Source organism: Podarcis erhardii, assembly GCF_964252035.2.
Source record: "Podarcis erhardii genome assembly, chromosome: 1".
NCBI lineage: Eukaryota > Metazoa > Chordata > Lepidosauria > Squamata > Lacertidae > Podarcis > Podarcis erhardii.
This window is the reverse complement of record NC_138497.1, coordinates 10,175,390-10,189,078: the sequence shown is the minus strand read 5'-3', so window position 1 is coordinate 10,189,078 and position 13,689 is coordinate 10,175,390. Positions and strand designations below refer to the sequence as shown.

The 13,689-nt window shown below is 46.1% G+C and overlaps 1 protein-coding gene across 1 annotated transcript in view; it reads left to right on the top strand.

Annotated features, from left to right (window-relative positions):
- Positions 1-13,316, top strand: part of KCNH5 (potassium voltage-gated channel subfamily H member 5) — a 184,397-nt gene extending 171,081 nt beyond the window's left edge. Inside the window, exon 11 of the mRNA XM_081859222.1 lies at positions 12,099-13,316. Within this exon, the coding sequence (XP_081715348.1) occupies positions 12,099-13,046 (948 nt within the window). The 3' untranslated portion in view covers positions 13,047-13,316. The remainder of the gene's footprint in view (positions 1-12,098) is intronic.
- The last annotated feature ends 373 nt before the right edge of the window (positions 13,317-13,689 follow it).

Below are 13,689 nucleotides of genomic sequence, written 5' to 3'. Positions count from 1 at the left end.
GAGACGCTCCTTCAGGTATACTGGACTGAGGCCATTTAGGGCTTTAGAGGTCAGCACCAACACTTTGAATTGTGCTCAGAAACGTATTGGGAGCCAATGTAGGTCTTTCAAGCAGTGTTATGTGGTCTCGGCGGCTGCTCCCGGTCACCAGTCTAGCTGCCGCATTCTGGATTAGTTGTAGTTTCCGGGTCACCTTCAAAGGTAGCCCCACGTAGAGCGCACTGCAGTAGTCCAAGCGGGAGATAACTAGAGCATGTACCACTCTGGTGAGACAGTCCAGGGGGAAGGTAGGGTCTCAGCCTGCATACCAGATGGAGCTGATAAACAGCTGCCCTGGACACAGAATTGACCTGTACCTCCATGACAGCTGTTAGTCCAAAATGACTCCCAGGCTGCGCACCTGGTCCTTCAGGGGCACAATTACCCTATTCAGGACCAGGGAATCCCCCACACCCGCCCACCTCCTGTCCCCCCAGAACAGCACTTCTGTCTTGTCAGGATTCAACCTCAATCTGTTAGCCACCATCCATCCTCCAACCACCTCCAGACACTCACACTGGACCTTCATCGCCTTCACTGGTTCCGACTTGAAAGAGAGGTAGAGCTGGGTATCATCCAAATATTGATGAACACCCAGCCCAAACCCCCTGATGATCTCTCCCAGCGGCTGCATGTAGATGTTAAAAAGAATGGGGGGAGGGGACGGAACCCTTAGGCACCCCACAAGTGAGAGCCCAGGGGTCTGAACACTAATCCCCTACGACCACATTCTGAACACGGCCCAGGAGGAAGGAGCGGAACCACCGTATAACAGTGCCCCCAGCTCCCAGCCCCCTAGACGGTCCAGAAGGATGTTATGGTTGATGGTATAAACTCTCTCGGTTGCATGGAAGAAGCATGGGAGGTCTTCACTTTCATTCACATATGACGTAGAATCATAGAAGGGAGTTGAAGGTAATTCTAGTCCAAATCCTCGCAATGCAGGAATGCTTAAAAACCTCCAATGAAGGAGAGTCAACTGCGTCTCGAGGGAGACAGATAGTGCGGGGGGCAGCGGCAATTGGTTGCATCCGCAAGCAGGACATTGTCAGCAGTGATTGTGCTGGTGATTGGTGGTTATGGGCGAGGGCTGCTGTTCATTGGCTGTTGCTGTGGCAATTGGGCGGGTGATTGGCCTTGATCCAGTATACCTGAAGGAGCGTCTCCACCCCCATCGTTCTGCCCGGACACTGAGGTCCAGCTCCAAGGGCCTTCTGGTGGTTCCCTCACTGCAAGAAGCCAAGTTACAGGGAATCAGGCAGAGGACCAACTCTGTAGTGGCACCTGCCCTGTGGAACGCCCTCCCACCAGGTATCAAAGAGTAAAACAACTACCACACTTTTAGAAGACATCTGAAGGCAGCCCTGTTTAGTGAAGCTTTTAATGTTTGATGCATTACTGTATTTTAATATTTTGTTGGAAGCTGCCCAGAGTGGCTGGGGAAGCTCAACCAGATGGGTGGGGTATAAATAAATTATTATTATTATTATTATTATTATTATTATTATTATTATTATTATTGGCTGTGGCGAGGCCTGCTGTTCATTGGCTGCCGCTGGGGCATTATGGCGGGTGATTGGTGGCTGCTGGTGGCGAGCAGGCAGACGATTGGTGGCTGTGGCGCCATGTGCGATTTGCAGCTCAACAACTCTGGGCAATCACCCCCCATTTTCTTAATTTGGAGCTTGTCTTAGACACAGGGGAGGGGGACATGTTATACATGGAAAAAATACAGTATGTTTTTAAGTACAACGTTGCAGTCTGAGGCTGCTGTGCTGTACCCATTTACCTGGGAGCAAGCACCCACAGGATTTAATGGGGCTTGCTTCCTCGTAGACAGGATTGCCTTGCACATTAAGCAAAATAGCCTTGAGTAACCCACAGCATCCCTTCTGCCTTTCTGCCCCTCCGGACAACTTTGACTGGAAGCTTTGAAATCCCCTTATCATTACTTAATCCAGTTCCTGGCAGTTTTCTGCCTGCATTTTGTAAATAATTTTATGTAACATATGATGCTCTATAGTTGCTACATTTGGGCAACCGAAATGCCCCGGCCCCTTTGAACAATTCTGCTTGCTCACTTTTGATGGGTGTGGAATATTTATAGTCTGTGTTATGTAATGAGGATTACTTACTTTTGTTCAACCAAGTCTGTGTCCCATTTGCAAAACGGAAAAGGGGAAGGATGGGGAGAGAGAGAGAGAGAGAGACTCATCTCAATATGCTGTTTCATTTAATGCATTTGATGTTTTCAACTCTAATTGGAGCTTGGGGGGGTTCTCAACTTGCACTTTTTCAGCAGACACTTCTCCCCCAAATCAGATTTAATTACCTGAACTAAAGCGGGGGGGGGGGGGGGAGGAAATGAAATTCAATACAGGAAAATAAAAGAGCTGTTGTTGTTCAAATAACCTGCAGGCAGCACTTCTAAGGTACCCAACATCTCGCTCTCCTTTGGACCACATCAGTGAGGCTGAGGGGGGGGGTCTTGTCATTTGGGCAGCCCAGGACCTCCATACACGCTGCCCAGGCTTGCATCTGGGAGAGGTTACTTCAGTGCAGCTAACACAGTGGTTTGACTCCACCCCCAGAGGCACACTCCATTGCCTCCAGAAGGATGCCAGCAGCTCTTTGAGGAGGCAAGACCTCCATACACATTGCCCCGGGGAGGTTCCTGCTGGTGCAGCAAAAAACCAATGCAGGAAGCATCTGTTATGAGTTACCGGTCTCTGCAGCCACAGCAGGTGCTGTGATTCTCCAGTGGTTTGAATTCACCCCTGGAGGCTGTTGTAAACAAAAATTGCTCTTTTCCCTTATGGGGTATCCAAGAGCCCGTATAGAGTCCTTACATAGGTTCCCTATTGGTCGGAGAGAATAACAGAGGCCGACCAGAGAATATTGAGAAGCAAAGCAGCTAGTAAGCCTGATCTTTATTGATCTGCTGCAACAGATCTGGGCACCACAGTTCAAGAAGGACACTGACAAACTGGAACGTGTCCAGAGGAGGGCAACCAAAATGGTCAAAGGCCTGGAAACGATGCCTTATGAGGAACGGCTAAGGGAGCTTGGCATGTTTAGCCTGGAGAAGAGGAGGTTAAGGGGTGATAAGATAGCCATGTTCAAATATATAAAAGAGGAGGATATACATAGAGGATATACATAGAGGAGGGAGAAAGGTTGTTTTCTGCTGCTCCAGAGAAGCGGACACGGAGCAATGGTTCCAAACTACAAGAAAGAAGATTCCACCTAAACATTAGGAAGAACTTCTGACAGTAAGAGCTGTTTGACAGTGGACTTTGCTGCCAAGGAGTGTGGTGGAGTCTCCTTCTTTGGAGGTCTTTAAGCAGAGGCTTGACAACCATATGTCAGGAGTGCTCTGATGATGTTTCCTGCTTGGCAGGGGGTTGGACTCGATGGCCCTTGTGGTCTCTTCCAACTCTATGATTCTATGATTCTATGATTCTTTGAACAGGGTGCTCCCCTCACTCGCAGGAGAGGAGGAGGAACTCCAAAAAATGGTGCACAAGGCCTTATAAAGACTTTTGAAATTGCCACCCTGTAGATCAAGATCACCCCCAGAAACATCATACATACATCACAGAAGGGGTGTAACCTAAGACCACCCCTCAGATACATCACACCTACATCACAGAAAAGGCGGTCTAAACAGAAATTTGAATGTTGTTTTTCTCCTGTCCTTGTTTATCTCCTGTCTGGCAGGTTACTTGATTGGATTGCCTGGGGAGCCTGGCCAGTCTTTTGTAATGATAAATACTTAGTTCCTGTGCCAGGTCACAGGCTCACACCCTATTCATATCTTAAATGTGTCCTTAAGACAGGATTTGTGAGGAAAGAGACAATGGGGAGGTTTCCCACTTTGACCTTGCAGAGAAAACATTTGCTCAGTTTAGGAATCAAAATGGTTCCAGGTTGGTCTTCCTGTGCTGACCTATGTACGTGCTTGGCTGGTACGTTTATGAAAATTACCATATATCTAAAACCTCAAAATTCCTATCACAAGGCACACTCCATTGTCTCTCGAGACAGCCTGCTGCCAGCTAGGCCACTTTAGGGAGGTGAGAATGCTTGCCTGAAATGTAGCCCATCCCCTCTTGCGCCTGGTCCCACCCACCAATGGAATGTGGCCCCCGGAAAGTTCCTCACAAGGGAATGTGGTCCTTCATGAGATCTTAAGAATGGGGCGAGATGGTAGACGAAGAAGCGCTCTGGATGTAGGACCCCAGCTGGCTATCTGGGAGTACAGTGGTACCTCGGGTTACAGACGCTTCAAGTTACAGACGCTTCAGGTTACAGACTCCGCTGACCCAGAAATAGCACCTCAGGTTAAGAACTTTGCTTCAGGATGAGAACATAAATCATGTGGTGGTGACATGGCAGAGGCGGGAGGCCCCATTATCTAAAGTGGTACCTCAGGTTTAGAACAGTTTCAGGTTAAGAACGGACCTCCAGAACGAATTAAGTTCTTAACCCGAGGTACCACTGTTTTCCGCCTTGATGCCAGAACTGCTTCACTTGACAAAACTGACTTCTGTGCGCAAGTTGCTCGCTCGGCTGGTGCAGGCTCTGTGTGAAATGAGACTAGTGTTGGGGTTGGGTTAATGTCCAGGACTGAATTACCTTCCATTACCTTAGAGGAACCGTGTGAGAAAGATTGGGGTTAGGATAATGGCTGCAGAGGATCTCATATTACTGCTATCTTCACCACCCCTGCGTTGTAGATAAAGAAACCTCCTCAGTTTTCCAGGGCTGACAACCGGTTAACTTTTACTTAAGCTTTGCTTGCCGCAGCGGCATCCTCCCTCTCCCTTCCTCACCCCAAGCCGCTTTCTAATCACCCCCCAAATGACCCTTAAACTTAAGCCACTTGGGAGGACAGGACCTCAGCGGTAACCCTTCTTCTTAACACATAAACATGCAACAAAGGACCCCCCTTCTTTGACCCCCACCCACGGGAAACAAATCCTGACAGCAAATTCCCATCACATTAATGACTGTTGATCTTGCCATACAGTGGAGTTTCCCCCCATTTCCCTTGAGAAGGTGTCTATGCAGCAATTAATTTAGTTCTCCCCCGCCCTCGTCCTTTGGGGCTTAACTTTTAACTCTGGTCTCCTCGTTTTGAAATGTTTCTCTCTGTGTGGGAGCCTGTAATCTCAAGGAGGCCAAAGGAACAACAACAGGAGCTTGTTCTATTGTTAGGATTCTTTTCTTTTTCTTGTAAGAGAAACCTCGTCTAATTTCCCATGGAGCAGATTCTCTTGTGGGCTTGGGGACTGTTGCCCTTTCCTTTGGTTGGATGTCCATTTTAGACAAAGTGAAATTCCATTGCAATTTCAAACGTTTGGAAAGTCTGCATATGAAATATCAACTTGTGGAGAGAAGCTTGTTTCCTTTCTGTTCCTCTCTTTTAACATTAATTTTACACCAGTAATATAGGTTGCTTTATTGGACGAGGGAGCATACAGCTTCCGGGTCATGTGGCCAGCATGACTAAGCCACTTCTGGTGAACCAGAGCTGTGGGTTAAACCACAGAGCCTAGGACTTGCCGATCAGAAGGTCGGTGGTTCGAATGCCCGCGACGGGGTGAGCTCCCATTGCTCGGCCCCTGCTCCTGCCAACCTAGCAGTTCGAAAGCACATCAAAGTGCAAGTAGATAAATAGGTACCACTCCGGCGGGAAGGTAAACGGCGTTTCTATGCGCTGCTCTGGTTCGCCAGAAACAGCTTAGTCATGTTGGCCACATGACCCGGAAGCTGTACACCCGCTCCCTCGGCCAGTAAAGCGAGATGAGCACGCAACCCCAGAGTTGTCTGCGACAGGACCTAACAGTCAGGGGTCCCTTTACCTTTACCTTAATATAGGTTGCATCAGTTTGACCATGAACATAAACCACTTTTTCCCATTTAATAAAAAAACCCCCCAACAACATCTGTATTCCATGGCTGGGAATCAAAAGTGGGGAAACTCCTCGTGTCCCGCTTGCCATTTGGTCAGACCGTGTGAAAAGAGGTTTCTGGGCTCTTCTTATATTCAACAGATTGCATAAAGAGGGACTGAAAAACTACTCATATTAGAAGAACATAATTGCATTTTTTTTCTGCAAGCAAAAGGAAAAACTAAATAATTTGTTTTCCACCCCCCTGCCCCTCAAATTAGATCCATGGTAAAAAAAAGAAAAAGGTAAAGGTAAAGGACAGAGCATTCCACCAGATCGGGGCCACAGCTGAAAAAGCCCTGGCTCTGGTTGAGGCCAGCCTAACCTCCCTGTGGCCTGGGATCTCCAAGATGTTTTTATTTGAAGACCATAATGTCCTCCGTGGGACATACCAGGAGAGGTGGTCCTGTAGGTACGCGGGTCCTAGGCCATATAGGGCTTTAAAGGTTAAAACCAGCACCTTAAACCTGATCCTGTACTCCACTGGGAGCCAGTGCAGCTGGTATAGCACCCTGTGAATGTGATCCCGCAGCGAGGACCCCGTAAGGAGCCTCACCACAGCATTCTGCACCCACTGGAGTTTCTGGATCAGTCTCAAGGGCAGCCCCATGTAGAGTGAGTTACAAGTGATGGACTTCCTATTCAGAAAAACAGGCATATCAAGGACTTATAATACTGGAAATGACCTTGAAACCAGTGTCAGTTCATGGGGAATATTAACATGGAAAATTATTTTAGTGGGAATTGTTTTCCAGAGATAAGTCTGGGAATAAGATCCAATAGGAATTTGCCTTCTTGTTCTCTGATCCTTCCTCTGAATAGTGCGTTCCCCATGAAATGTTCCCACGGGGCGGCACTCCTGTGATGGCTTTCAAGAGCCTCACCATGGAACTCACACACATTTCCTGTTTGCACATAAATCCTATCTTCTGCATATGCTATCTTTAACTGAGATATTTATGTATGTGTGCATATGGTAGATACTGTTGGAATCTGCACGCCCTACGCCAAGATCTAATTTAAGTCTGCTGCAGCAACAATCTGCGCATTGGAATTAGACTTGTCACTGGAATTTTGCAGTGTACAACCAAATGTCTGCCGAACAGATAGATCGCAGGTGCAACATTTATTTATTTCATTTCATTAATGAAGCGTTTCCCACAAAGCATCCCAAAGCAATTAACAATAAAATAATGAAAACCGCAATGATAAAGACATCCATAAAAACAATGCCAAGTCTAATACAGGCATAAAAATTTCCTCTTGTTCAATAAGTGCCAAAATAAAAATAAAAATAGAGAGGATGCCTGTCCCATCTGTAAAGGGAGTTCCAAAGGAAAGGTTCTAAAGACCCAATTTCTGCATCGTATGGAATGGAAGTCCTGATGAGATGGTGTCTGCAAGAGGTCCTCATCTTCAGAGCTTAGTGATCAACTGTTTATATAAGGGGTGAGTATATAAGGTCTCAGGGTTGCGGGTGGTGCTGTGGGTTAAACCACAGAGCCTAGGACTTGCTGATCAGAAGGTTGGTGGTTCGAAACCTCGCAACGGGGTGAGCTCCCGTTGCTCGGTCCCTGCTCCTGCCAACCTAGCAGTTCGAAAGCACATCAAAGTGCAAGTAGATAGATAGGTACCACTCCGGCAGGAAGGTAAACGGCGTTTCCGTGTGCTGCTCTGGTTTGCCAGAAGCGGCTTAGTCATGCTGGCCACATGACCCGGAAGCTGTACGCCAGCTCCCTCAGCCAATAAAGCGAGATGAGCACCGCAACCCCAGAGTGGGTCATGACTGGACCTAATTGTCAGGGGTCCCTTTACCTTTATATAAGGTCTCACGAGGGACAATAGCTCAGTAGTCAAGCACGTGTAGCCTACAGAGAACTCAAGGAAATATAGTGGAGCATATGCCTCTTCTGATCTCATAAGAATATAAGAGCCTGCTGGATCAGGCCAATGACCCGTCTATTCCAGCATCCTGTTCTCACAGTGGCCAACCAGACCCTTGATCATCTTGGTCGCCCTCCTCTGCACACGTTCCTGGCAGAGGTGAGGTTGAAACGAAGTATTTCCTGTTTCATAGCTCAGTCCCTTATTCAATGTAATGTTCATCACCATTTTGCAGATAGTAGGAGGGGTGAGCCAAAGAAGAGCCTGCAGGATCAGGCCAGTGGCCCATCTACTGCATCTTCCCCTTCTCACAATGGCTGACCAGACACCCACAAGCAGGACCTGAGCACAAGAGCAAGTCTCCCCTCCTGCGGTTTCATAAGCCTCCAGCAGTAAAAGTAGAACATTGCCATTGTCCTGCATGGATTCATCTAGTCCTCTTTTTAAACCATCCAAGTTGGTGGCCATCACTGCGTCTTGTGGGAATGAGTTCCACAGTTTAACTACGCACTGTGTGAAGAAGTCCTATCTGTTGCCTGCCTGAATCTTCCGACACTCAGTTTCACTAGATGTCCCTGAGTTCTGTGTTGTTGTGAGAGAGGGAGAAAAAATAGTTTCTCTACTCACTGTCCCCATTCCATGCAGAATTTTATGCATTTCTTCCTCCTCCTCCTCCTCCTCCTCCTCCTCCTCCTCCTCCTCCTCCTCCTTTGGCGATCCCTCGTAGCCAAGTAAGATTGTCTTCCATGAACACGGTCTAAACAATGAGTCCATAAGTGACTGTGGAGGCCAATTCTGGATCCACACATCCTTCCACAGTGGGGACATTGGTTTCCAGGTGGGAGTTGATCATGGTGAAGGTTTGCTAAGCGTGCCGTCCTCTTAGCACATTTCTCTCTTGCATCCTGAGTTCAAGTGTCTTCAAAGCCCACGACACCTTTGGCAAAGGTGTCCAACTGGAGGGCTCGCAGGCCAGCGTTTCCCAGTTGTCTGTGTTTTTATTCTACCTTTTTAAAGATTTCCCTTGAGAGAGTCTTTAAACCTCTTTTGTTGACCACCAGCATTACACTTTCCATTTTTAAGTTCGGAATAGAGTAGTTGCTTTGGAAGACGATCATCAGGCATCCGTACAACATGACCAGTCCAACGAAGCTGATGTTGAAGAATCATCGCTTCGACACTGGTGATATTTGCTTCTTCCAGCACACTGGCATTACTTTGCCTGTCTTCACAAGTGATGTGTACAATTTTTTCAGAGACAAAGTTGATGGAATCTTTTGAGGAGGATATTGGCCGTCTGCATTCAGTTCCTTTCTTAAAGATTCCTAGCATGGCATTCTCCTTTTTCACAGCTGCTGCACACTCAGCACCAAACATTCCTTGCCATTATTGTTCTCCAAGAACTGTTGCCTCTTTTTAGCATATGTTCCTTTACATACCCTTTTTGCCTTAAAAACACGCTTTAATATTTTAAACATGATTTTATTCTTTTTTCTGGTTGTGTAGGAATCACTGAGTATATTAATAATATTATTTTTTTTGCAAAGGGCCCCAAACCCCAGCTGGCAGCAGGAGCGGCGTGACACGTATAATTAAAAATATTATTTGCCATCCCCTGCAGCTTTCGTTGTAGACTATGACAGCCAAATGAAAGCAAGAACAGCTCTTAATTGAAGATCCATGCACACTCTATTTGGGTCATAGCAGGGAGATAAAAGCACCAGCCTGTTCCCCCCTGCCATAGACACACACGCACGCACGCACACACCCACACCCCACACACTTTTTGCTGTTTCAACTCATTACTAATAAACATGTTGTGGTTCTAAATTATGCTAAGTAGCTGTGTTAACTCCAGGCCATCACCCGTGTCCTTACTGTAGTTGGAAAAAGGATTGTGTGTGGTGCATTTTAATGAAGCCAAGGGGAGCTTTGATCACAGAGTTGATTTCCTAGATTAACTTTCAGTGTGTCAAATTCCCCCAGCACCCCCGCCCAGTCGCCTTCCAACGCCATCGAAATCAGCCTTGCCTGCGACGAACTACGGTTTTGTGGAACAGGCAGAAACTTCTGGTTGCTGGCTCCAAAAGAGGCGAGGAACTGGGTGATGACTCGTTTGCCCTGAACCCCTGAATAGTTAGAATGGGGTCGTAGAACAGCATCTGAACTAAAACACAGCCAACCTTTGAAATTTACATTTCTTCCAAATTCTGTCATGCAGTTTTCCAGCCAAGTCATGTGTTCGAGATGCATACACTAAGGTAGAATACATATGTTAGTGAAAATAGCATGCAGCAATCATGCATTATATTATTTTATTGGGTGTGAGTGTGTGTATTGTGGGGAACTTTGCAAAAATGCCTATTTTAGGAGAAAATTGCATTCAGAAACATGTGCATGGGAATAAATTTGCACTAAAAGGCTGATGAGTTTTCCTGAAGACTTAAAAAAGAAAATGTAAACTGATGTGGAGAAATGGACAAGATTGGAAAAATGAGAAACCAAAATCAACAGATTCACCTATACCTAGGAATTGCTTCCACATAAAGGCACATTGAACCAGGTGTGGGGATTCTGTTTCTTCCTTGCATAATCGGCAGCCGCATCAGCTTGCCACTGTTTGAAGTGCTACAAACAGGTTGATTGTGTATCATGCTCAAGGATTATCATAATACACATCAACAGATGTCAACGCACTTCTTTCTTAACTTGATACTCTCCAACAAGAACAGGGCTGTGTTGCTGGACTCCTATTATCCCTAAGCATTGGCCCTGCCAGCTGGGGCCCATGAGAAATGGAAACATCAAGACTTGGTTGTTACAATATGCTCTATATGGGGCGCCCCTTTGGCCTGGATTTGGGAGCTCCAGTTGTTGCAAAATGCCGCAGCTATACTGTTTAAGGGAACAGATTATCACCAGCACTCCAGTGTTTTAAACCCTGCACTGGCTGCCCATAGGCTCCTGGCTCAGGTGGGATGCGGGTGGTGTTGTGGTCTAAACCACTGAGCCTCTTGGGCTTGCCGATCAGAAGGTCAGCGGTTCGAAGCCCCACAATGGAGTGAGCTCCTGTTGCTCTGTCCCAGCTCCTGCCAACCTAGCAGTTCAAAAGCACACCAGTGCGAGTAGATAAATAGGTACCACTGTGGCGGGCAGGTAAACAACGTTTCTGTGTGCTCTGGCTTCCGTCACGATGTTCCGTTGTGCCATAAGTGGTTTAGTCATGACTCAGAAGCTGTCTGCGGACAAACGCCGGCTCCCTCAGCCTGAAAGCAAGATGGGCGCCGCAATCCCATAGTCGCCTTTGACTGAACTGAACTGTCCAGGGGTCCTTTACCTTTTACCTTACCTGGGTCAGGTTCAATGTTATTGTATTGATTTACAAGGTCAGTTACAATTTGGATCCAGGATACCTCAAGGACCACCTGATCACTTATATCCTTGCCTGATCATTAAGGCCCTTGAGGGGAATCACTGTTTTTGGTCTCAAATGGTTCAGATGTTCATACCCTCTCTTAGCTGTTTATTCAATATTGTGGGCACAATTTTATAGTACTCCCTTCCAGTGGGGGTCAAACAGGGTCACTCACTACTGGACACCTAGAACCTAATGAAGACTTTATGGTTATTATTATTCAAGCAAGCATTTTAATTTTGATTTGCTTTAATGGTTTTAATTGATTTTTATTTATATTTATTTCATCTTACAAACGATTTAGAGACCATTGCAGTAAAGCAGAATATAATTTCTTCAAATAAAGAAAGGTAAACAAAGATCTAGGGAGCCACAGATATCCTGCCTTGCTTCATCCTTGTAAGGAAATATTGTAGCACAACATATGGATGGTTGGATATAGGAGCAAACAATGGATAAAATGAATTATGAGATCTGTTTCTACCATTGACAGCTTGCCTTGGTCAACCACCCATGTATTCACTTGCAGAGAAAATACCAAAGAAGAAACAAGGAGGCATTTCCCCCACTAAACCAGCTTTTGCCAACCTAGTGCTTTTTTGGACTATAACTCCCATCATCCCTGACCATTGCTGGCTGGGGCTAATGGGAATTGGAGTCCAACAACATCTGGAAGGACATCAGGTTGGGAAAGTTGCACTAGGCCCATGATATTTGGTCCCACTCAGAAAATATTTGCTCACCAAGGAAAGCTGTTTTGTTGGTTTGTTTCTTACTACATGTTGGATTTTTGTCCCTTCCAGATTATTTTCCGGAAAATCAGTGATGTCAAAAAAGAAGAGGAGGAGCGTCTGCGTCAGAAGAACGAAGTGACCTTGAGCATCCCCGTGGACCACCCGGTGAGAAAGCTCTTCCAGAAATTCAAGCAACAGAAGGAGATGCGGAACCAAGGCACAACCATCATCGACCCAGAGAGGAATAGCCTCCAAGTGGAGACCCGAACTATCCAGAATGGGTCCTCCATCACTGGCACAAGCGTGGTCACCGTGTCTCAGATCACACCCATCCAGACATCCCTGTCTTACGTGAAGACCAATGAGGTCATCAAACAGAACAACAGGGATGCTATGGAGCTGAAGCCCAATGGCAACAGTGAGCAGAAATCCCTCAAGGTGACCAGTCCCGTGAGGATGAAAAACGGGAATGGGAAGGGGTGGCTAAGGCTAAAGAACACCATGGCGGGGCAGGAGGAGAAGAAGGAAGACTGGAACAATGTCACCAAAGCAGAGTCCATGGGGTTGTTGTCTGATGACCCCAAGAGCGGCGACTCGGATAATGGCGTAACTAAAAACCCACTGCGGAAAACGGACTCTTGTGACAGTGGGATCACAAAAAGTGACCTTCGTTTGGACAAAGCTGGTGAGAACCGGAGCCCCCTGGAGCACAGCCCCAGCCAAGCGGATGCAAAACACCCCTTTTACCCCATCCCCGAACAGGCCTTACAAACTACCCTCCAGGAGATCAAACACGAACTCAAGGAAGATATTCAGCTGCTAAGCAGCAGGATGGCTGTCCTGGAGAAGCAGGTGGCTGAGATCTTAAAGATACTGTCTGAAAAGAGCGTGCCACAGACACCTTCTCCCAAATCCCATTTGCCCCCTAAGCTGCCGTCCCAAATACCTTGTCAGGATATTTTTAGCGTTTCGAGGCCCGACTCACCTGAATCAGAAAAAGATGAGATCCACTTTTAATAGATATGCCTATTTCTCTTTCTCTACTCTGCGTTGTCTCCGACTAAGTTGGAGTAGGTCCATTAGACTGAATGGGCTTAAGTTGGTCACGCCCATGCATTTCAATGGGTCCTCTCTGGATATGACCAACATTGGATACAACTATACGGGTATGCTGTGAAATGAGCAGGCACACACAGAGAGAGACATACACACATGTATATATAACGTACCAGAACAGGTGTATATGTTCATGTGTGTGTGCATATGTGTGTGTGTGTGTGTGTGTATATATATATATATATATATATATTGACTAAATAATATATATATATATATATGATATATATATATATAAACATATATATTTTCACTTGCATTCGATATGACTTGAACACACACACAAAAATGGATTTTGATATGTAAATATTGCATGTCCAGCTGGATTCTGGCCTGCCAAAGAAAACAGTTATTAACATAGATATTGCTTGTATAATATGCAGTTGACTGCATGCACACTTTCAATTTATTTATAACCTCTATTATAAAATAAAAGGATGAATTTTGTTTAAAAAAAAAAAACAAGCAACGAAGGCGACAGTGTGCTGTTTAAAGAATCACGGACCAGTTTGCCAGTAAATAAATTGAACGTACTATTTCAAGT